Source organism: Neodiprion lecontei, chromosome 3 (assembly GCF_021901455.1).
Source record: "Neodiprion lecontei isolate iyNeoLeco1 chromosome 3, iyNeoLeco1.1, whole genome shotgun sequence".
Lineage (NCBI taxonomy): Eukaryota > Metazoa > Arthropoda > Insecta > Hymenoptera > Diprionidae > Neodiprion > Neodiprion lecontei.
In genome coordinates this window covers 23,271,359-23,296,203 of record NC_060262.1, presented here as the reverse complement: position 1 = coordinate 23,296,203, position 24,845 = coordinate 23,271,359, and the positions used below count along the sequence as shown (strand labels likewise).

The window sequence follows — 24,845 nt, the reverse complement described above, 5'->3', positions numbered from 1 at the left end:
GAATTTAAAAAAAAAATATCTACGGGGAATTCCATGCGAACACGAGCAATGTCTGATTCTCACCATTTCAGATTTTGTTTAAAAAATGTTCTGCAATTGTTCCAATTCTGAAACAGTGCTCTGAACTTTTTCAGAATTCCCTATATATTGTCGTAATTCGACATAGTGTGATACACGCGTTATAGGTGCAATCGATGAAGAAATAAAGTGTATTGAAAAACATGGGAGGAAGCAGCAGAAGGAATAAGAATTCTCAGATTCCAATTTAAATTTCAAGATGCTATCGCGCGGGCAATCGGGCCCGAATTTTAATGGTGGGATATCTTTCATGCACATATCTCAACCCTTTTATCGCCTCTTAAAATATTTATGTTATACATGTTGCGAAATTCTTCACGATGCCGTGGAATTTTATGTACATATTCTCGTAATTGCTGCGCCCTGAAATTGACACGCAACTTTTGTGCTTCGAACGTTGGACGTAAATGTGAACGACCTTAATATGAATTTCTCATCCGATACTAGCACCACGCCCACTAAAATCTCGCAGTTACAGATTTTTTTGAACATTATTACTCTTTCAATAAAATATATACTGAGACTATGGCGCAAACACGTGTATTTTAAATGGGGAAACCTATTGTTTTACAGGCAGGAGTTAGGTTGAGATAAAAGTCTGAAAAAATTAGGAAATTTGTTTTGAATCATTTCGAACCGATTTGTCGAGCCAATCGTAATAAATTCGTTCGAGTCCTAAATAAGGACCGCGCTAATATCATACGATTTTTATTTAGGAAAAACCGCTATTTCGCAACTCATAGGATTGTCTGAATTTCAATAGACCGCATTCTGAAGTTTCAACATAGATAATGTTCTGTTAACCTATTAACAGCGGAGCTTGTCGATATATCGACCAGCAGTCAGGCTGGTGACTCCACACAAGAAATTCATTGAACTTGTTTATAAATTTCACGTCTAATAAAAGATCGTTTTGAACTGATATTTCTCCGCCGTTAAAATGTTGGATGTTTCGTAACGTCCAAGTTTCACCAACTTGAACCTCGTGAATTTCAAACAATCGTGAAAGTAACGAAATAACGATTTTGCCTAAAACTTAATCGTCACATTGTAACAATTTACGAACTTGAACCTCTTCAAATTTTGTTCAATTCCAGTTCGGAATGTAAAAAGAAAAAATTAGTCACTAAAATATGCCATTACGCAAAACCAGTCCATACATGGAAAGTGATTTTTATTTTTTATTGACATATTTCTAAAATCGAGGTCGTACAGCCGCGCAATTGTCAGGGACGCCGGAATCGCTCGGAGTGTGCTCGGAGTGTGTTCAGTTCGGTCCTTCGGTCTATCCTCTTTAAGTCGTTGCCGGATGGATGGTATCTGGTTATCCAGTCCGCAGGCCTCGGCCTTCTTCGTCAGTACGACCGACCCAGCCGTCATCGCCGAGACCGCTATCTCAGCAATGTTTTCCCACAATTTCTAGAACGCACTTTTTGCCGTTCCAAAACCACGCCCTTATTTCGTGATTTTTCGCGATAATATCGCGCAGCTATCGATAATGGTTTTCCAATACACCTAGAGAAATATCTAGTTGCGGCTGTTGTACGGTCATTGCTATTTTCATTTTTCACCATTCAATCGAAAAATATAGTTCCGGGTACAAAATGAAAGTGAGTTGCTCAGCTGTGAACAGAAATTCTAGTAAGTGTTACGATTCTTTTTGATTACGGTCACTCGTGCTGTATTTTCTTGTAATTATCGCGACAATTCGATTATGCCGGTGCATGGATAAATTTATGTTAAGGCCTTATTGAATTCAAAGAAATCTGATGAACTAAACGAGCTGGCTTAATTTTTCTATAAGCAGAACATGTCGCATAATATCGACAACTATAATCACCCTGCATAGTTATGTGTACAACAATTTCTTGTAATTTTATAACAGTTTTCAAATCGTTATTGTAACGATATTCCCATCTTACTAGAACTTTGTAGTAACTGTAAAGAACGGAATTTTTCTCAAAGATAAAGTTATTCTACCGCAAAATAAAGTTTCATAAAGAGATGTATCATTTCTGGATGTATGAAGATTAAACTGAACGAAATTTCGGGGCAGCCTGACAAACGAATGAATAACCTAACCGTCTTTGAAATTCGAATTTCAATCACAACTTATGGCAAACTTTCTCATCGAACAGTCCCATTGTATTATAATCTTCATATGCAAAAGTTGCCCCATTCTTCTAGAAAACAAATCTGATATATAAAGTACTTATATAGATTATAATGGAATTCTAACTTATACTAAAGACATTAAATTATCGAAATTTTCTGAAAGACATTTAATTTTAAAAGTAAATATCGAGGTTATTTTGTATTAGAAAATTTTACTATCAGTCACATGCGAGTCGAGAGGATATCGGCATTCGCGACAATTAATCATAGGTATCTCTAAAGCAAAAATTAATCTCATCTGTCTTTAACGAGAAAAATCTTGTCCTTTCAAAATACATGTTATATTTCTGTTAAATAGAAAAATCTCCGCGCTGATTGCTAATTTCAAAATCGAGTTATCAGCCAATTACGGATGTCTTATTTGCGCAAACGCTTGAGCAATTCTTCCCGAGGTGAAAACTTGTTTATTGTACCTGCTTGATCTCTCCGCGCAGTTGTGCATTTGTATTTCGCAAAAAAAAAAAAATTATTTGCATCAATCGATCAAGAGTTGGAATTTAGACAAGGTTTCCTGCATCGTAAAACTTGATTGAAGTTCTTCAGCAAGTCCAAATTCCATTCCTGTGATGCTTCATGAATAATTCTTTAAAGTGATAAGCAGGAAAAGAATAATAATTAATTATGTATGCAAAATATGACTTGCGAAGAAGCGGAGAACAGCATCTTTCCAATTTCGTCCTTTTGTTCGTTCACATTTCGACCAAAGTTTAACGTTTGTTTTTTGGTAACGAATTTTATATAGCTGACATTACGTTTCCGCTTTTATTTTACTTCGTACAGCTAATTTATCAAAAAATTTGGCGGAAAATAACAATTGGTTTTAATTTTTTCTTTGGTATAATCAACAATTGTATATTGGCTATGAATAATTGAGTTTCGTGTTGAAAAAACGTACAACTTTTTAACGCAATTTTGACGGATCTTATGCTTCTTAAGAGGCAATCAATTTCGAAAGATCGTATGACCTTTAGACTTCCCACACTCAATCACAAATAGACAGTCATACGATTTGTTGGTGATAGAGACATTAGGGAACCTCACGTTTTTAGCGCACATTGAATAAGGAAAAATTGTTAAACAAACAAAATGTTCATTCATGTGATATGTATTTATGACATTCACAGTTCAACACATTATAAAATCAGTTTGTTATAGCTATTCCTTTTGTAGCTTGTGTTTGGTATATTCTGCTGCTGGTAGTTGGGCAATAATAAGCATCCTCTTTTGTTTAGCTTGTGAAATTACTGGTCGACAGTGGCGCGGATTCAACGTTGAAGAACAAACGAGGAAAAACACCGGTAGACGTGGCTTCTGGCTCCCTAGATCGCTCGTCCTTCGTCTCAGATAAATCTACCGAAGCTCGATCAACCGTCAGTCAGGTTACATCGCCGGCCGCAGGTGAGTTATTCCGCCTTCCAGACAATTATGATCCAAACTCCCGTTTTTCCTAATTCGCTATTTAATTGGCCGTTGCCACAATATCTGACTTCCCACTTCTCTTTATTCCACATACGGGAAGTTGTTTCAGGTAACGCATGCATGTTTTACGCGTTTTGTCACTGTTCGCCTTATCCAGTGACGAAATAAAAAAGAATATTTGATTAAATAATGTTATATAATTTCAAAACGCATCCGAAGTTCGTAGGCTGGCCCATCAAGATCAGCTAATTTATCTACTTCTTTCAAATAACATAGTCGCATTCTGTAGATAACCGTCACATTTATCGGCAGTGAAATGTTTCTCTGCTGAACGGATGAATATCCAAAAAGTTACCAAGTATGAGCAACAGCGGTATAATAGTAAAAATGAATCTGAGCCAATTAGAATAACACGAGCCAAGGTACTAGGTATCAACAATTCGGGGCAAGGTTTTATGGTTAAAATGTTCGAAATAATTAAAATTTGATGTTTTTCACCTCATTTTACCCACTGACCAGATTCCCTCAAATTGTCTAAGAACAGTCGAGAAATCTTATGTGGATAGTACAGATATAACACGCATATATAACTTTGAACGATCATTTATTGGACCGTACTGACATGAAACTAATCGAATCTAATCTAGTCGAAGTCTTCGTGGTGAACAAAATAAACACGAAAACATTAGAATCGGATAAAACATACCGGGCTTTAATCATTTTGAATGTTCCGATTATACAACTTTTCCTCGTGTTGTTATCACAGTTTTTACAGTTATTTCAATTTTCTCAGATTCATTGCCATTACGTATTAAGGATGTTGCTTCATCCGTGTTCACCATCATTGTCGCAAATAACACGGCTGACGATTTTTGAAACATGCTTTTATGAAGGGCTTTTCTTTTTTCCTAACATTTAATTCGGACAGTACAGTGGTTCATTTCTGTATGTGACATAATTCCGGTGTAACGTCATAATTGAGCAACCTTCGAATCACTGTATAACTCTATCTTTGAAATATCAATAAAAGAAGAAAGTTTTCAGGAATGAAATTTGATGATCGTTTTTAAAAATACGCAACAAGTAATTTTTACAACAATACCACTGCAAATAAAACTTCGTATATAACCGAAGATGGAATATTCGTGCTGAAAAGAAAGTGATGCCTATTCCGGCAAGTGCAACTTGTCTCATTTGTTCGGCATAAGAGCCATGCTGCAATACCCTTACGCAGACGACACCTTTATGTATTCCTTCTTTAAATCCACAATTGCCGAGACTATCTCAAATCGCGATGCAAAACAAAATAGCCTTCGTAACCACTTGACCAAGATTCGGCGGTTCGGTACGATCGCACCCTTCGCAGGAGTTCTTGAAATTTTCAATACCATGCTGGAAGCATCGGGCTCGACCTCGACTTGCGATACACGTATCAAACAATTGTTAAAAAATTAAATATTTTTATATGCGAATTCGTCTAGGCGTGACGTCACTTGCTGCGGCGTGGTATGCGATCGACAATAAAAACCCGAACGCACAACCGTAAACAAAAAGCCGGGGTGAGTCGCCGAGCAGAGCAGACGACCGAATGTCGAATGTTCGTTTTGAAACTGGGTTGTGTTCTGCCCCCTACCGGCGGGCTTACGCCGGCGGCAGGGGGGGCGGGATGTCCGGGATCTTGGGGGCAGGGCGCAGGCTGGCGCGTTGCAACATGGCCATCAGTTTGCAAGGGGACGCGCCCGCTTGCGGATCGGGAGTTTATGTCGACGAGGTTTCAAACGCGCTTCGACAGATGTCGCCTCACGCGCTTTAAATTGTCAAATAGTAGCGGTGCCGCTGCTGCTGCTGCTGCTGTTGTTGCTGTTGCTGGTCGTATTTGTTCCCACTTGCGCGACAAGCCAAAAATAAAGGTGATTCCAGTTCGATGCTTTTTAAATTTGAAACATAAAATCGGATGAATGTTGTTTTTTTTTTATTCCGTCCTCGTTGCTATCTACCTGTCTTCTATCCCTTTTTTTCTTTTCGTAAATCTTTTATCCCGTAACTTCGTGACAGTTGGCAGTGTTCTGCACTGATAGGTTAATTCGTGTTTTTGTTTTTTTTTTTTTTTTTTATGCAGCATCGCCAATCTATTTATCTGTATGCTCATTTGCGAAATTGATCAGTTGTAATTAGGGAAGAGGAAAGGAAGGGGATATCGAATTAAGTGTAGATACAGTTTGTTTATTGTTAATATACCGAATCGAGTACGTTGTGAATCGCGACTATCGTACATACTATTTGTCTTGTTTATTGTATATACGTACCTATCGTCGCTACGACTTCTAACTCGTGTCAAAACAAGATTTCCATCTGAATTTACATAGTACCGTGACGTTAACACGTTATCGTCACATATTGCGTGTTACCTAACACAAATACATTTTCGACGGTGGGGGGTACGATAAAGTACAGATGGAGTTATTATTGCCACGATATTTGGCCTGTATTAGCCAAATACATTTTTGAATTTCGATTGAAATTGGAATACACGTACGATTCACCCTCATCGTCACATCTTTGTCATGGCGTGAAAGTTCACGTTATCGCAGCAAGTAACCATTATCAATTTTGTCTTCAACTTTGTTATACAATTTTTTTATTTTTTATTTCCTCGTTCGATCAATTTACTGATAATACAGGTCCAGAATAACGTTGTTGATACGGGTCACTTACATGTTTATGTATTTACGTATAATAAATGCGATTGTGTGATCGTTTTGCGTCTACAAACTTCGCACCATTTATATCGTGTTTTTTTTTTTTTTTTGTTTAATTCCAAGTTCATTAAAATATCTTTTGGCTATCGATTATAGAGAGCAAAGTAGTGTCGTATGTAAGCAAACGACAACTTCGAATTCTTTAAAGTCCAAAAAACCAAGGTGTTATAGATAAAAGAGCACCTTATCATTTTTTTTAATTGCACACATACCTACGATCAAATGGTTTCTTTTACAATTGTGCGGATATTGCACGCGCGCGTTTGAATTAACGATCGTGATATAAAATGAGTTTGAATGATACAAATCTTCAACAATCCCATTTACCTAAATTCTTATGACGAACGTTAGATGCATAGTAAACATACCCTCGTCAAATTAATGTAGCTATACTATTAGGATTATTTGCCATCGTATTAGAATAAAAATAAAACAAACAAAAAATGTGCATTTTTAGAGGGAAAGAAAACCCACAAAAAAAAGGAAAGAAGGAAGAAACTTGCTAATGATGTCAGTCGTAAGAAATATTCACTCGGGTATTAAAATAGCGAAAGAGCAAACGAATAACGGAAGATGAGTTTGAACAGGTGTTTCCGAATATTGAAGTATGTTTTTGGCACGTGTTTTGCCGCTGACTAGAGTACCAGCGTCATAATCATAATATATAAAATTACTTGATCGAAACGTATCGAGCATTACGTATTGTTGTATATTTGAAATGGTATTTCGTAAATCGTCACTTGCCGAAGAAGTGAAACAACGGAAGATGTATATTAAGATGTAAACCATGCAGATGCAGAGTTTGACTAACCGCGATCTCGATTTGACGGTATACCGACGAAATATGCAAGTAATAACGCGATAATGTGCGAGCGTGGAAGTTCATTGCAACAGTTTTACGACAGTGTGTGCTTTTATTTTGTTGTAACACACAGGCGGTGCGGTGAGTTCGTCTAGCGCAAATCCAAGGGCTGACGACATCGTAGCGAGACGGTTGTTTGACGCCGGTAGTGCAGCGTCACTTGTCGGTGAACAGCAACAACGCGAGCAACAGAGACCAACCGGAAGTTCCGCCAACGCACCGTCTGTCGTAGAGGACAGTGGAGCCCCCTGTGAGATGCGGAGGACACCACCGCAAAACAAAGGTAAGCGCCCGTGTCTCTGCCGTATCTGGGTAGTACATATTTAATATCCTCGTTTCATGCTTTAAATATTGCGGGGCTGAGAGGGAGTCAAGTGACGATCAACCTCCTAGGGATATTCCTAGATGCAACTTGCGCATCCTGTCGCTTTTTACCCCTTCCGTCTTACTCTCACTTTCGTGCGTATGCGCGCACGCGTGGCTTTTCCCCACGTACGTGTCGCGTGTGTGCATAAGTACAGATACGAATGTTTTAGTAGAATCCCCGACACAACAGAGCCATGCCACGTTGTGGCGGTTACTCAAAAGATTATTGCCTCTCGAGATTCTTTTTCCCCGCCATGTATAAAATACCCGGATTCCTGTGCGCTCCACCGTCTAAATCAACATTTAGGAGAGGAGAGACAACACGGTTTTAAAATTCCTCACCTAGTTTTACTTGTGCCAATGATCGTGAACACGAATGAAACAACGTTGATACTGTTATGCGGTAAAAATGCTTCTGAAAAAATTCGTATAGTTCGTGTTGATACGTAATCGTTATAATATTAACAAAAATGAAGAAAGATTTGTAACAAAACGTTTCAAATTATTAAACTCTGGTGCTTTTCATTCAATTTTAACGTTTTTTCTCGGCTGATCGCGGCTCGCTGATGAAATCTCCACAAATTGTCTGTAAACACGCCAATTTAATTGGTTACTACGAACATTGTTACACATATTGAACATGTTATACCGTACTTACACAAATCTATTTTCATCTACTCTAGAGATTGGTTTTTGTAAAATATTTTTAAACGATCTTTGGAGATTTCTATGGTCAACCAAATAAGCCCAAAATCATTACGATCAAATCAGTAACCAGAATTGAATTAATTTGACCTTTCTAATTATAAAACATTTTCTCAAATCGTTCGTACCCTGGTTTGTGTTTTTTTTGTATTTACCCAGATTCATTTCTGTTACATACCATATGGTAGGGATGGTGCTTTACGCGTCATTATTGGAGCGAATAATATTGCTGGAGATTTTTTAAACGATCTCTTCTCTTTTCCTAAATTTTGACTGAGATTAATTTAGAAAAAATTGTCGCTGATGTCCAGTTGATAACTCGAACAGTTTTGCGAATAGAGATTTTTCACCTACATCATATAGAACAAATCTATGAATCGCAAAACTCTTTTGATACAAAAAAATTCGGTGGGACTTCAATTGAGAATCAATATTTCGTTTTCAAAATCTCTGTTAGCTAATTTCATTGATTTACTGAATTTTCTGTCAAATACAATATTTTTTACCACAAATTTTGGCAGTCTACAAATAAAATTTTTCTGGATGAAAAAAATATAATGTCGAGAATTGTGAAATCCTGAATTTTCGCATTCTTTACAGTAGTACAGTATAAAAAAATATTATTAACGCAATCGAGTCAACTTATTCCTAGTAAATAACTAATTTGAAAAATAGAACCGTATTTATTGGTGCGGTATCCAGTTTATTCGTAGAATTGATCACCTTGAAGTTAATAACGTTATTGTAAACGATGTATATTGAGGAAACCGTTATTTTGCGAATTTTCAAATGTCTGAAATCCAGTAAACCGTATAATAAAGCAAGATACTCATAAAATTTTAAAAATCCAGCTACTTCAGTCATTCTAAAATTGGAAAACGGTGATTTTTTCTTCTCCAATCTTTCGTTACGATAACGATACTAACTTCAACCTCGTAAAAATTAAAGTCCAAATTACCGACTACTCGGTATATCTCGACGAGGATACAGGGTCATTTATCGGTTGCTGAATACCCGACCCTTGCGTGAGAGAGAACCTCTTAAGTACGGGCTTCAGGTAAAGTCGACTGCGTTAGCGGCATTCTTGTTCAGCAACCGATAAATGAGACCCTGCAGTATATACCCTAACATCGACGAAAGCTTTCCGTTCTTGTTAATCGCTTCTGTACAGGTAAACGATCTCTCAACGAAATTACTAATTTTAATTGGGTTTTACGATTGAGATGAGGACGGATTATATACCAATTTGGGTATTCCTTGCGCGAACCCGAATATTTTACAATGTACTAATTTTTGTCTACAACAAAGTACAAATAAATGCTATTGAACTAGAAAAATTTCAAGCCAAATTACGGAATATTTATCCGGCAATTGTAACTTTGAAAATCGTTAAATTTAAACGGCATTTTATGGAGATGATATGCTGGCCACGTTTCTATCTGATAATCGATATACTGAATAATAATAGATATCTGATACAAACTGCCCTACGCATGAAAAAAATTCCAAAGAATCCGTAACGACGATAAAAACAGGGAATCTCCGAATATTTAAGAAAATAATAATGCTAGAACTTGGAAAATTATCACAAGCAGAAGAACTTTGGTAACCGCGACTTCTTAGGGGTTGCACTTGGCAACGCAATTCATGAAAATTTTCGATTCTAATCTATCTTTAGGTGTAATAATTAACTGTAACTCATTTTTATTGAGAGCCAGTCTAATTTACGAATGATTGAGGAGGGGCCCAACTTATGCACCCACAAAATACTGCTCTCCGCGCAAGGAGTACCTTAAGTATGGTGGACGATACTTTTCATAACAAGCATACTCGTTTCTTTTGGCAGTACATATATGCACATGTACAAAGTGATTACCCTGAACTGAATTCTCGGCTATTAGAATTTACGTTAAGGGGGTACCCTAATCTATTTCGACTTTGTTGTATATATCTCCAAATATCGAAGTCCACATATCTTAATCGGAAAAGGCCTCAATGGCCCTATTCTACACGCAATCCTGAACAAAAATACTCCAATACATCTTCATTCGGCGCAAAGATAAAGAAATGGCCCGGAATTTACGAAATTGTAATAGTCAAATGAAGATGTGTTGGGAGTGATTTTGTTCGAAATTGCGTATAGAATGGGGCTGCTGAGCAGTGTTGAGCGGTTTTTTAAATTAATTACATTCTAATTATTATAACTATATATATTACACATGCAATTTGTCATTGAAAAAACAATTACTAATTACAAATGGCCCATGTAATTAGTATCGCTTATACTTCTAATTATAAATTTCGAATGTAATTAGTACCGACTCTTCTTCTCAAAGTTCAAATCCGACTGACGACTACCGTAAACGAACTATACCTATATCCGCCTGGATATCACGATCTTAAAATCATCAGCCGTCATTTCATGCCGAACATTTTTACCTAAGGGATGATTTTTGTTTCATACGTTTCGCAATATACTTTTCGAAATATAGTTATGAATTTCGAGAATCTACCCCGCTAAAAAAATTAGTTGTATACAATGTACGTGTTGTGCAAAAAGAAACAAATATGGTTGGGTCTAAAATATGTCTCGCATTCGATGAAATACTCGTACTCTTCGCCTTCGTCTTCATCTTCGCCTTACCCGCAGAGCTACAACACCAGCTTAAGCCAGCTGCGATATCGCCGCGATTTGTGATTGGTCGTAGATAATTTAATAACGAGGAAAGAGCCTCGACACTATATCGCGTAAGTGAAACGTGCGAGAGAGCGAGACGAATAAAAAGAACCCGTGCGAATCGCCGGGAAGAATGACTTACGCTGGAAGGGAGGGTTTACGGTCGTTCGTTCGACAGAGAGGGAGAGTCGTTACTTACACACTTCGTAGTTCATAACATGGTTTGAGGCGCTATGGTATGTACACTTGACCGCAGTGATTCTGTGACAGTTAACTCTCTCGACGAGTCGATTACGTTGGAAATTGAAAATCAGCCTGCAACGTCACCATTGGCCGACCGGGAAACAGGCTCAATCTTCCTAAACATAACCATACTCATTAACGTAGAATTTAAGCTAAAAATACAAAATTCAACGGTTGGTCGCCCTGGCGCACAACTGCTCTCGGATTGTAGCGCATGCGCATTTAACTATGACAGACGAAGGACCGTTCTGCAGTAAGCAATTCACTCTGTAAAAGACATTAATTCCGCATATTGTACGTTGCCAACGTAACCGCCTCGTCGGAAAAATCGAGTGTCTCAGAATCACTGTGGCCAAGTGTACGAATTGTCGCGTCGTCGAACGAGAGAAGCGTACGGCGGCCTCCCGAGAACCGCGAAGTGGGAGGACGGAGAGCGAAAGAGAGGGAGAGAGAGAGAGAAAGGAGAGTTAGAGAGCTGATGACTCGTCTCTTCCAGCGTAGCGTAGCTAGAAGCAGCAGCAAGTCTCTCTAGCGACTCATAAACCTGTGGCTGCAAGATCACCAATAGCGGCGGCAACGCGGGCATGGATTTCTTCACTCGGTTCAGATTTTCACAAGTTTTCGTATCGCCGGCTGTCGCGTCTTGCAATTTCCAATCGTGTTCTACATTCGTATACGTATAATTATATTTATACATGGTTTTTATCGAAACATTATACTCAACTTCCGGAAGTTTCGCAGTTATACCGTTAAAAGCATACCTATATTCCAATACAAGGAAAACCACGTTAACGAAGTAAATAAGAATATTGAGATAATTATTAGATAGATTGATAAGCAAAACAAATGAAAGAACAATGCAAAGTGCGTGCGTGTGCGTCTGTTCGGTGTGTGTGCGTGTGTGTGAGTGCGTGCCGTGTAACGTAGTTCTTAATTTGTGATTATAAATTCTTGGTACATGACGCGATCGCACTTGCGCTCAATGCAAACGTACGTACAACCTATGGAGGTATGCTTACATACAGGAATGGATGCACGCGCATGCATGTAACAAGGAAATTGGACCGCAATCCGCGACGTGGTTCGGTTCTTTCGGCATAGTTTTTCTCGACCTTATTCGTAGGTAGGAATGCATGTACATACTTACGTATGTACTTACAATATCATTTGAACATACGAGTATACGTACCTATTTTGACGTCGGCCTTGGCGTCATATTATACGCGTTCTCACGTGGCACGAGGTGCGAGGCCGACTTTTTTTTCCCCTACTAGTATATTTCAGAATTACTTGTCACTTTTTGAGCTAATTAAGAAACGAACAGTTGCATACTTACGTATACTGTCAATTTTAATTCTTGAAAAAACTGTTCAACCATACAACAACAAAACTGTCTAAACTTTTTGAAGGAAATTGCATGACTCGTATTTATTTGCAAGGAGGCTTCACACGTTCGGTGAAGATGGTGCCGAAATTTTCAGAAAACTCTCATCAAATAGTTTCAGTAGGGACAGATTGATTTTGATGTTTCATGAATTTTATGGACTTGTTTGCTGAGTAAATCCAATTCAAACTCATTCTGCCACAGTCGAAGAAGCTCCATATCTACAAGAATACATGAGTATTTTAAAAAATTCGTTACTCCAACTCAAGATCCCCAAATTTTTTGCAATTCTCTAAGCAACTTTACGATACGCATTATACTTTCTGTGATTTTTTCGATAATTTTATTACCATTTTTTACCCAATAGTAATTTTTCATCGGCCGATTAGTTGAATTAATTTTGAAATTAATATGAAATCATTGGGGAAGTTGATCAGAGGATGAAATTTAACGGATTAATTTTGAATGCTGTTAAAATAAAGAATTGAATAACCAAAATCCCAAAAGTATTTGTTCCGTGATTACAGATAAATTTATTTTTCAAGACCATTGGGTATCATTTTTACCTGTGTATATTTATATTATGTTTTATTAGCTTCTGTCATAATTTCGTCCACCTTTTTGCGACTGTTTAGACAAATACGTAAGCTTCTAACAAATTACCAATCTTAAAATGATGTCAGGTTGAAGAATGTAATGTTCTGTAAATCTCGCAATGAGTTTTACAACTTACAATTAAGGATTATCTAAAGTTGGATGAATCATAATAATACAGAATATATTTATACGCTGGAAGATAAGTCTTACAAAATCATTTTAAGGTTACTAGATAGTGATTCTATTTTAGTATTTAGTCAATTTCTTGTTACAAACTTTAACATCATCAAAAAATGCTATTTAAATCTGAAACTAAATCTCTTCAATTTCGTTCTTTACTGCATAATGAGCATGATCAGGCAAGATGTTCTAGAATGTAATATTTTTCAAATGCATGAAGCAGAGTCATATGGAAAGATCTGTGAGATATAATTTTTTAGTGAGATTTGAGTGAAATTGATTAATACGTAGATGAGACACTGTCAGTATTTCTTGTTTCACATGTGCGCGGCGCTATATGTGCTGATTTTATTAAAAACAGAAACGAACAATAACATTGTAATATTTCAACTCATCAATTTGCGGTACTGAAGTTAATACCGAAGCAAAGACTATTTCTTAGGGCTACAGTTATTGATTTTTGCCAAAATCGCATAGTAATTTAAAGGAATAAAACAACGTTTATTCCAAAACCTTAAAATTTCTTCACATATTTCTCGCTATATAGAATTTGTACACAAACCAAATTTAAGTTTTAAGAACCCTGAAAAATTAGGGAACTTGAGTCTTAATTTGTATAGCTGTACTGACAATATTGATTGATCTTAAAGAAAATGACAGTAAATCGTCATGCAGATTTCCAAAGACGTGTTTCGACAGTCTGTTAGTGAGGTACTTACTCTTCAGCATGTTGCGTCAGTTTAACCTTTTGTTACTCGCGCTACAAATGCGAACCCGCCCTTTAGACAAAATAAATTGCAATATAAATAACTATATGGATAATTGTGACTTCATACTTTACCAATTCTCTCTTTGAAATGTTTACTATCGTTAAATATACTTATAATTAACAAGTATAATGTACAAGTAAAATATATTTATATTCAACAAGATCCTGAAAAAGCGACACAGTGCTCATTATGTGAGTTAAATTGTCAATTCAATTTTTTCCACCACGTTGTCAGAATTTACTCGGAACCTCTCAGCTGACAGTAAAAATGTCCGATACATACAGCGTGCTAAATTTTTGCTTTATATCACAGCAAGATTTGTGATATGTAGTTGTATTTTAGTTGTGACATAAAATAACCTTAGGAATTGAATTTAAATTTGTTAAAAAACATATTTAAGTACATATATTTTTTTTTTTACTTAATTTTTGTTCATTTATAAAATAATTTTATTAAAACTAAAAAATTATTCTGATGTTGAGTCAGAGTTACAAAAATCTGATGACAAGTTCAATAGCGAAGATGAAAGTGACGACAATTTAACCCAAGACATTGACAGTAACAACAAAAACACCAATGTTTTTTTTAAAGTATAAATAAAAAAATTAATTGGAAGACAAGCTTATAGCTGAATAGAAAAAATTCAAGGTAAAAATATCATAAAGTTTACTGCTGGGTCGGAGAACAAAGGAATAGCATGCAGATCACTATTATAGATTCAGATTACAAATACAGATGTTTCGAATTTATCATAGTTTTAATAAGACTAAAATATTTACAATATGACTTGAAGAAGTTGTTAATGCCAATCAATGACAATTATTAGTTGACCATTAAACATAAACTACTGTAATACTTTTCACTTTGATAAAGAAATAAACTTTAATATTTTTCAAAAAAAATATAAGTAGACAGAAATAATAAAAAAATATAACTACACATAAATATTATTATTATTAAGAAATATTTCATTACTATATTGTGACGTGGAGACGTCACATTTCATTTAACATGAGCGGCACAGTGCTTGCCATAAAATGAAATTTGACAGGCAATCAAGCACGAGTAACGAAAGGTTAATTACATTCAAAGTATCCTTTAAATATTTTAACTTTTTATAGATTTTTTTGAATCAGTCGGGTCTGTTTGTAGTCACTCTTTTTTAGCTGTGATCAGTATCCTGATAATCAAAAAATGTGTAACGCCTGTTATCATATGCATATTATGTACCTTAAATTTTAATGGATCTACTTTGATCAAAAACTCAAATTTTTAGTTATTTTAAGTTCTAATAATAAGCGAATATACATCGGCGTAATACTTGGTGCCAAGTTTACCATTTTGGGCTTTTGGGTCACTTACCAAATTTCACTTACTCTTCAATGCGTTATTATTAGCGTTTTCGATGAACCTTCATAAATCGCAATTCTATGTATATTAATCATCATTATATATCGATTTTTCATAAATCTGTACAATAACGACTTTATTTTCTCTCAGTCGACAGATCGGGAACTGGGCAGTCTGGCGGCTCACCGCGGGTTACGCTGCGGTTGAACCAGGTGCGTACCTCCAGGGATGACAAGAAGAGTGGTACAGCCCCACGCCACGGTGTGACTAGCCAGTCTCAAAACATGGATGGGTCCAAGTCCTCAGCATTGTCAGGGGGAAACCCGGTGGCGACTGGGTCTGCCAATAACAGTAGCGCATCTGGAGAAAGTGGGGATGTATATGAATTTAAAAGTTCAAAAGAGGCGACGCCAGTTCGAGGAGCGAGTACTTCACCGAACCCTGGTGACAAGGATAAAGATGCGACGAAAGCAGCAGGGGGATCTGGAAGTAATGCTTCAGGGACCGTAAGTGCTTTGTCAGTGGTAGCTGAAATCTCTGCCTCCAATACGGATGAGACTTCAGTCTCTGCATCACCTGCCGCTAAACGCACATTAGAAAGTGATAATCCTGATGAGCAAGATGAAGAAAATCGTCGAAAGAAGAGAAAGGAATCTGAGAGCACTAAGGACAATTCTAAAACTGTGGTAACGGGAAGACTGGCGGCTGGTAGAAATAATCCAACTAATGAAAAGGTGGGCGATGAACGAGTTTTCATTCATACTCTTAAGAGGGTACATATGAGTAGACAGCTGGAAAAGTGGGTGGATCTTTGGGAATTTCTATTCAATTCAATTGGGGTTTGTTTTATTCCAAAGTATGTAAATCAAGCTTTATTGGCTTTTTGTTGTCCTTAAATTAGAGTCATTCAATAGAACACATTGTTATTGATAATAATATCAACCATTTTGTTCAGTGACGTGTTTTATTGTGCCCACGATAACTAAAGAACAGTTCAACCGATTTAGTTCAAGGTTGGAAATAATATTCTTGGATGATTTCTCCTGTTTATCACGATATCACTAATTTTTAACATCATATTTTTTTCCTGATGAAATAAAATAAAATTTTGACGAAAAATTCAACTTCAACTTCACACGGTCGCAATTTCAATGAAATAAGCTAATAAAAAAACAAAAAATTGAACTGCGCCTAGGAGGCTAAACTATCTGACAATACTGTCTCCACATTTGAAGTATGTAAATCTTTTTCAGCCTTGTTTGAAGTATCGTGGGCACTGCATATCACCAACCTAAATTGTTGCCATCAATGTCAATAAAAATGGTTTTGATCGTTTGATTGTAATTAAAAAAAGTATGTTGATAAAGCTTGATCCACAAACTTTATATATATTTTACAAATTCTTAAATTCGCCTACTTTTTTCAGCCATCTACTTGTGTATACTCTCGTAGATGATATTTAAGGATTCGTTTTCAAATTAATTAAATAATTCTTTGTTTACAGTGTACAAAACTCGGTAAACTGGGAGGAAATACTGCTGTAGGTAAAAACAATCAAGCCACTTCCATTGCCAATGTCGATCGAAAAAGTCCCAGCTCTTCTGCAGCTACTGGTAGTAGTCCGAAACCGGCTAGCAGCATGGTTGGTTCTACGAATACAAAAGCAGCTACTCCAGCCCCCCCTGAATCAGACGGTGAAGACGATCGATCAAAAAGTTCGGATTCAAATTCGGCCCCAAAAGTTCCACCTCTAAAAATAGTGATACCACAGAGCACAGTGTCTGAACAGGAACAGGGAAATAGAAATGGAAAGAATACATCGAATAGGAATCACCAATTGCCTTATGTTGTCGCAAGCTCAAATAGTAACGATTCTACTGACAAAGATCAAAATCAATCAGCCAGTGGAACTACGAGTCCCACTGAAGGTGCTCCGTCTAAAAGCGAAGAAAAAAAAGACTTCACTGGAGCTCTACATGGCGAAGAACGGTCTACACACCATCAAAGAGTCCTTCGAAGTTCACACAGGTATGAAGAATTTATAGCATTGATGTGTCATGCTCTTTCTGGGAACTGGTTTTTAATAATTACGAATTTCAGGTCTGGCAATGGTGCCAACGGCTCGGTTATCTCAAAGGAAACTGCTGGCGCTTCATCAGGAAACGGCAGTTACTCAAACTCGTCTCCACTTCCTGCAGCAGCATCGTCAAATGACCGTTCAAACAATTCATCACCTCAGCAGCGTCACAATTCTCCGACACCAGAAACCACCAGTCAGGATCCAACAAAAACGACAACAACCGAACAAACCTCAGTTCCTCATAGTACTTCGAAAACAACAACGACCAGTGAGAAAACGGAGAAAAATTCCGATGCTAGCTCAAAAACCCAGAAAGACACAGAGAGTTCAGATACTGCGTCATCGACTCAATCCACTTCAACTCCGAACACAACCACTCCTCCTACTACCGTTGAACTCCATCCGAGGAAAAGAAAAATGAAACCGAATAAAGAAGCACAGCAGGCTGCAGCCACAGCTGCCGCCAATGAAGCTGCTGAAGCTGCTAATACAGGACCTGAAGTTCATCCGCATGATCAGCCAATCACCAATTGTTATCAATTGTTCCTCAACATAAGGAAACAGGTAAAATAGTGTTAGATAATTCTGAATATGTACATGCATCTTTTCAAATATATCCATATCTTGTCCACTCCAAAACTGCTTTTGAGATTCAAACGTTGATACTAACACCTTTACATAATCCAGTCACAGGTTAGAATCGATTTATTTAGAAATTCTCTGTCAAAGTAAATTCGTTTAAAATTAAAATTAGTTGTACTAGTATTATGCATTCCACGTTACACTGCAAATGTTTCAGACTTTGAGTTTCAAATAATATTTCACTAACATTCAAAAAATAGAATTTGTAGTGCTACTAGTGTCACTAACCCAAGTACAACGGATGAAATAAAAAAAAAAAAAACTTGTTTTTCATAGATTGAGCGGCGGAGAAAAGGTCTTTTCCCTGTACAACCAAAACCACCTCAGGGTTTCAAGGATTATTTAATGAATCGATGCACTTATGTCTTGGCTGGAAATGCTAATAAAGAACCAAATGTCAACCCGCCAGTTAGTTTGCATTGTGCAATGAAGGATCTGTACATGGAGCAGGAAAAGGAGAGGTATCGTCTAAGAATGCAACACGTAGTTGAAAAAGAGAAGTTGGTTTTGTCTGTGGAGCAAGAAATCCTCAGGGTGCACGGCCGAGCTGCTAGAGCCTTGGCAAATCAGTCACTTCCATTTTCGGTTTGTACAATTTTGAAGGATGAAGAAGTATACAATGTAATAACTCCTGAACAAGAAGAAAAAGACAGAAATGCAAGAAGCCGGTACAATGGACGATTATTTTTGAGCTGGCTTCAAGACGTTGATGACAAGTGGGAAAAAATTAAGGTAAGCTGAACACGTGAAATTGTGTGTCATAACATTGGCTTTTTATATATTATCCTTAATCGGAGATGGCATGCTTTCTGAAAACTAGGAAACCTAGGAGCGGAAAAGAAATTTTTATGATCTTGGAAAAGTCCTAATAATCGAGACAGGTCAGGAAATTTTGTAACTTATCTGAAAAAATGTTTCTAAGTGTACATGGAAATTACCTCGTGTATTTATTCCAATTTAAAAAAATTCGATTTCAGAAGATATTTATTAATCAGTAATTGAAAATTGAGCTGTAATGTATATCTACATGAGAACTTTCAATCGATAATTTTCCAATCTTTTTTTTTTTTTTTGTCTAATAAGTTGTGTGGTTAAAACTAGTTAAAAAATATGAATTCACATTCTGTATAGTGTTGTAATTAAATTCGAAAACAGTGATATGAGATTAAAATCAGAGTTTCCAGCGATCGGGATTTCCTGGAAACAGGAATTTCATCGACCGAGAATTTTTGCATCAAATCGAACTTTTGTAAAATTTCGACCTAAGTCTAATAATAAGAGCCCTTACTCAACTCATTTCACATTGAAATCATATCTTCGAAATGGTATATAACAACTCGTCTAGTTATATTATTAATAAATATAAGCTATGTAAGAGTTTTTCATTTTTTTTCGTCCATTTCCTCACCACATCTCATACGCCTACAACTGCCATAGATACATACTTTAAGCAGGGTAAAGGGATGCTCGACCATTTTTTTTTATTGGGAAATCCAATTGATTCGGAAATTATGTTCGTCGACGAGCATATTATTTTCAACAAGTATCATACGTATTTAAAGATTACTATCTAAAACAACTAATATTCAGTCGTTATGCAGCTCAAAATAATGTTATGAATGTCCGGGAATTTTTATAAAATGACAGGAAAAATGCGGAAATTATACTGGAATTTTTAAGTCCCGTGTTGCTGGACACCCTTAAAATATCCGGGATTGATAAAATTGATTTTTTCCTTTCCATGCCAGACGAAGTTTTTCAGATTTTTAGTTTAACTATATTGTTGGACAAAATTGTTCAAAAAATTATAATTTCTTTCCCAGAAGTTACCAAGAAATTCGTGTTCAGGTGGTCGCAATGTATAGGAATCGCCAGTGTTCCAATCCTTATTGAAGTTTTCCAAAGTTGAATATATTTTAATTAATATGCACTCGTACATTTTAAGGCTGTCCAAGAAATCTTGGATTTGAAAAATTTATCATTTCGAAAGATGCCCATCAGATAATTCCGATATTTTTAAGTGATGAAAACTGATTGAAGTTTTTTATCATTCATATCTTTTATGAAAACCTTACGAAAATATCTACAAACTTAAAAATAAAGCTGGAATTACTAATTATACTTGGCCTATGACTTCCATCACAAATGATGTCGTGTCATAGTAATCATGGTGTCTTAAGTCTTAACTAGCGTTCAGCAGCCAATATGATAAGTTTGTGTGTCGAGTATTTTTTTGATGAATTCCACTCTACACGAATTCGAAATTGGTTAGATAATACAATGTTCCATTCATGATCATACAAGATCTGTATGTATATTCTTGTTTTTTCAGGAAGCTATGCTATTACGGCATCACAATGAAGCGGAGTCTCTTCATGCGGTACAACGGATGGATTGGGAATGGAAGATGAAGGAAGTAGGTCTTTGTGATTTCAAAGCTAGACCTCAAATAGAAGATCTTCACGTTCCCATGGTCCACGTTTCCGACGACTTCGATCTTCTTCCAGCATAATGAATTCCAATCACAGCCACATTGACGGTTCTTATCATTTCACATATGCATGATTTTTGCAAATCATAATTTCAGAAGTTGTTCTTCAACTTTACCTCAAAGCAGCCTCGAAACATCATAGAATGAAATCTCGTGAAGATAACTGTGATAAGTCAGTCGTTAATGCCATTGTAATCCTATTCTGAAGAGACCGGTATATTACACGCTATGACAAATTTTCATGAAATATTATACGATTATAGATAAACATAACTTGTATAAATCATTATACAGTCGTAAAAAATTCGTTACTTGACAGACAGCATATTTTTCAAATTTTTCAGTTGTCACAACTGAGCTCATTTTCTTTCATACTCTGTATAGTACTATTGCAAGTTCTTGTGATTTTGAAAAAATCAGTTCCGAAAGATACAAACAATGTACGTTTTAACAGTTTCGAACTAATTGTTTAATATTATTTGCCTTAAATTCACAATTGAGTCATTGTCGCAGAAATTTTTTAATTTACGTGATACGTTTCGGAGTTCTATATATCCGGCGAATATTCCAAAAACAAATAATTACGATCTATCTCGTACTAGAGAAACATCGTACTGGTTATATGTTTCTTTCAGTATCATGATTCATTGCCTGACTCATACAACTTTTCTTTTCAAGTATCCTTCTATAATACTTTTTATGGTGCACTTTTAATTTAGTCTATAATAGGTGGTTACAGACAACGAAAAGTTATTAAGATTGGACTATTTCGTATAAGGCTAGCAGATGTAACGAATGTTACCTGCTAGTTTAAAGAATAGCTTAACATATTGTGTACACCAGAAAATCCAGAATATGTCGTGTGGAAAATAACTGGCCAATTTACGATGATCTCTCTATAAATAATGTGTAATAAATTACACAATGTATATATTTTGTAATTATAGAAATTAGAAACTATAATTACTACGATCGATAAAACGATGAACGGTAGTAATATATTACTCACAAATGTAAATAGAATGACTGTAAAAACAGTGAAAACAATAATGTTAGTAGGTTAAGGAATATGACATCTTTGATACATAAAACACAAAATCAATAAATAATATACTATCTTTATTTTTTTTCATCTTTAGACTCTGAATCTAGGGAAAAATCTAATGGCTTATCATATCCCATTATCCTCTTGTAATGGTTTATATCCTCGAACAATTTTGGATCTAGGAACAATGGATTGTCCTTCACCACAAGGGTTGTCAGCATGGCTGGAATTGCTGGGACCTTAACATCGTCTGGTGTAAACTGAATCTTAAACATTGTATAAAAGAAATAAAACATTTAATTATACATTGTAGAATTAATAAATATGATCTGCATAATAATATATTATATCGTAAAATATAGTATTGATCACAAAACTGGCCAATTTATGGGGAAGAAAATGGGGAAAAAAAAAACTGAGTATTGAGATGGCACGATATGATTGTTAGTGTCAATTATGAAACATTATCTTGAGAATTACAGGAATAATTGTTTTGGTTAGTAAAATAAAAATCGTTTTAATTGGAGATAATTATTTGAAAGACTAGGTGTGAACTTTTATTCTAAAATAATAAAATAGTGATTTTTTATCCAATATTATATGATGACAATGTCATTACATTGAACCTTAGGGTTTGAAACATGGTTTTAAGACTACACAGTGAAATATTTCTTGAAAAATAGTTTTGATAAAATGGTTAGTGATCATTCTTAAAGTAAATTATGTTGAAAGTATCTAAAATCACTAGTTAAATTCAGTAAAATACCTAGAAGATTGAAATATGCATGCCTCATCCTATTACGTAGAAATTCAATGAGATATGTATTATGATCAAGCTACTCTAAAGAATATCTGTGAAATTATAACCCAGATAAGCATGTTTATTGAAACTAAACACGTACAGCTTTGGTCGAATCTACGAAAAAGGAAAAGAAAGTACGTGGAAAAAACTTACCTTTTTTTGTCGTAGAAATAAGGTGTACGTATATGCGGTATAGTAATCCTCTTTGGAGTTGTATTCTACTTGAGTAACATACCGTTTGGTTACCAGGTGTATCAATAATGGAGATATCAGTACAAAGAACCCATAGAATGCTCCAACGCTAACAATTACAGGTGTGACGCCTATTTCTTCAATCTTAGCATAAAGCATTGGCTGCGAAATTATACCGGTGATCGAGGTGACAAGTGTAAAGAATTTAACTGATCTGACTTGTGTCGTCAAAGAACCTTGATAAATTTTTTCAGTTTCTGATATCCGCTTGTTATCAAAGTGCGTGTTACTTTCTGACGTGAACTTACATGACTGTTGTAAACTGGGTAAAAATTTCTGCAAAATGACATAATAATTTTATATATGTCAGTGCACTCAGCATTCAATCCTCCAAAATTCTAACCTTATTTTCGGCAACGCCGGATTTTATGTCCGTTAATATACATCTCAGTCGCGTTATTTTGTGTATCGATCTCTTCATGCTTCCGAATACACATTGGCTTATTAAAAATGCCATTACTCTAATGAATGTATTTTGCTTGCCGAAATGTTAAACTATCGAGATCTATCAGCGATATACGATCATGTTCACGAGGACCGCGAAACCACACGGTGAGTGCGACTCGCGCTGGATCATGTGATTATTTTACTATAGTTTACCAGTGGATTCCCTGGGGCCCTGAGGCTCTATTCGCGAATTGATGACCCTAGGTATCGCATGCGAGATGTCTGAAATATCGAATGCGATATATATCAAACTGTATTCTCGAGCTTCGGTTAAGTTAACCGTATCGATAATTACGATTCACCCTTTATCGAATGGGTAAGACGGTGCGATACTGCAAATCGTATACGATAAATTTCGATAATTTCAATTATCCTTTATTGTGAAATCTGCTATTTTTGTAAGACCAACAAACTTACTATTCAATAATTACGTATTTACTCGGAAAAACTTTATCATGGGCCCGAAAGTGAACACGGATTACAAATACAATAATGAAGTAGATATACACATTGCTCGAGGTATTGCACTAGGCATGGAATTAATTCAAGCAATGTTTATTCTCACTTTCAGCCGCTTACCGATGATAAGGTTTTTTGTTCTTCGGTTATATATCCGTATTTTTTCTTACCAATTGCTGACATTTTTCACACAGTTAATTTATTAAAATTTGATTTTTATGATGCTATCTGGATGATGCTTATGGTGCTTACGTCTAAGAATCACCGTCTACGAAAATTCAAACCGTGTTTCGGAGCAGTGGCATCGACTGAGGATATACGGCAATCCTCTGGACATTGGATTGCGTTGCGCCTAGCTTACGCGGTGATTTCACCCGCCCGTTAACACTATAGCGATATAGGTATAAAACACAGCGTCAGTAAGGGCGTAAGCTTCCTGTGAAAGTATTTGAATCGGATCTCTAAAAGACAGAAGATGATAATTCTCCCGCCCTCTCTGTCGCTCTACCCATTGGGTGCGGGCCACGAGAGGGGAAGAACAGCTAATCAGGGGGGGTGCGCGGTATTTCGGTATACCGAAATTTTTTCGGTATCTCCTTCCTCGAAATGTATCCATATGGAAACCTTCTGTCAATAACGACACCGAAATATCGAAATTTCCGTAAATACCGAAGTACCGAAATTTCTGATAATCTAAATACTCTTTAGATTATTGGTATTTACTACAGTTCAACACAGATTTTTCTTAGTCTTTTTCCGACGATATTTGTAGATTAAAGTCTACCGAAATTTCGGTAATTCGGTATTTACGGAAATTTCGATATTTCGGTTAACCGAAGGTACCGAATACGAAACCTGTACCGAAAATTGGTATCTAATTTCCACTACCGCGCACTTCTACTAACTAGTCGCGTGCAGCTACCCCCACTCTATGAGAAGAGCGGCAGCGAAAGGGGGGGGGGGTAATTATCTTCCGTCCTTCAGAGAACTGATTTTACTCTCTTCTGAGCGCCGGGCGGCATTAGTCGATTCCGAACAATAAGAATGAAATCAAGTGTTTTC

General features: G+C 36.2%; 2 protein-coding genes across 3 annotated transcripts in view; one reads left to right on the top strand and one right to left on the bottom strand.

Annotated features, from left to right (window-relative positions):
• LOC107216859 (ankyrin repeat domain-containing protein 12) overlaps nt 1–21,900 on the top strand; it is a 47,662-nt gene extending 25,762 nt beyond the window's left edge. For both annotated transcript variants that reach the window (XM_046735288.1, XM_046735289.1), the window contains 7 exons: nt 3,486–3,651; nt 7,367–7,576; nt 15,716–16,299; nt 17,070–17,593; nt 17,666–18,209; nt 18,564–19,019; nt 20,620–21,900. In XM_046735288.1, coding sequence (XP_046591244.1) covers nt 3,486–3,651; nt 7,367–7,576; nt 15,716–16,299; nt 17,070–17,593; nt 17,666–18,209; nt 18,564–19,019; nt 20,620–20,799 — 2,664 coding nt within the window. In that variant the 3' untranslated portion in view covers nt 20,800–21,900. The remainder of the gene's footprint in view (nt 1–3,485; nt 3,652–7,366; nt 7,577–15,715; nt 16,300–17,069; nt 17,594–17,665; nt 18,210–18,563; nt 19,020–20,619) is intronic.
• LOC107216849 (transmembrane protein 70 homolog, mitochondrial) lies at nt 21,881–23,487 on the bottom strand. The gene is made up of 3 exons (XM_015654169.2): nt 23,221–23,487; nt 22,779–23,153; nt 21,881–22,089 (listed from the first exon to the last, which is right to left on the bottom strand). Exons 1-3 carry the CDS (start codon nt 23,332–23,334, stop codon nt 21,898–21,900), a joined length of 681 nt encoding a protein of 226 aa, XP_015509655.1. The 5' UTR covers nt 23,335–23,487; the 3' UTR covers nt 21,881–21,897.
• Nucleotides 23,488–24,845: the final 1,358 nt, after the last annotated feature.

What these genes read in the sequence shown, in the direction of transcription:
- LOC107216849 (XM_015654169.2), bottom strand. Translation starts at nt 23,334, where the DNA reads ATGGCATTTTTAATAAGCCAATGTGTATTCGGAAGCATGAAGAGATCG. An exon ending in CCGGCGTTGCCGAAAATAAG is followed by an intron (nt 23,154 to 23,220) that starts GTTAGAATTTTG and finishes GTCATTTTGCAG; the next exon opens with AAATTTTTACCCAGTTTACA. An exon ending in TATTTCTACGACAAAAAAAG is followed by an intron (nt 22,090 to 22,778) that starts GTAAGTTTTTTC and finishes ACAATGTTTAAG; the next exon opens with ATTCAGTTTACACCAGACGA.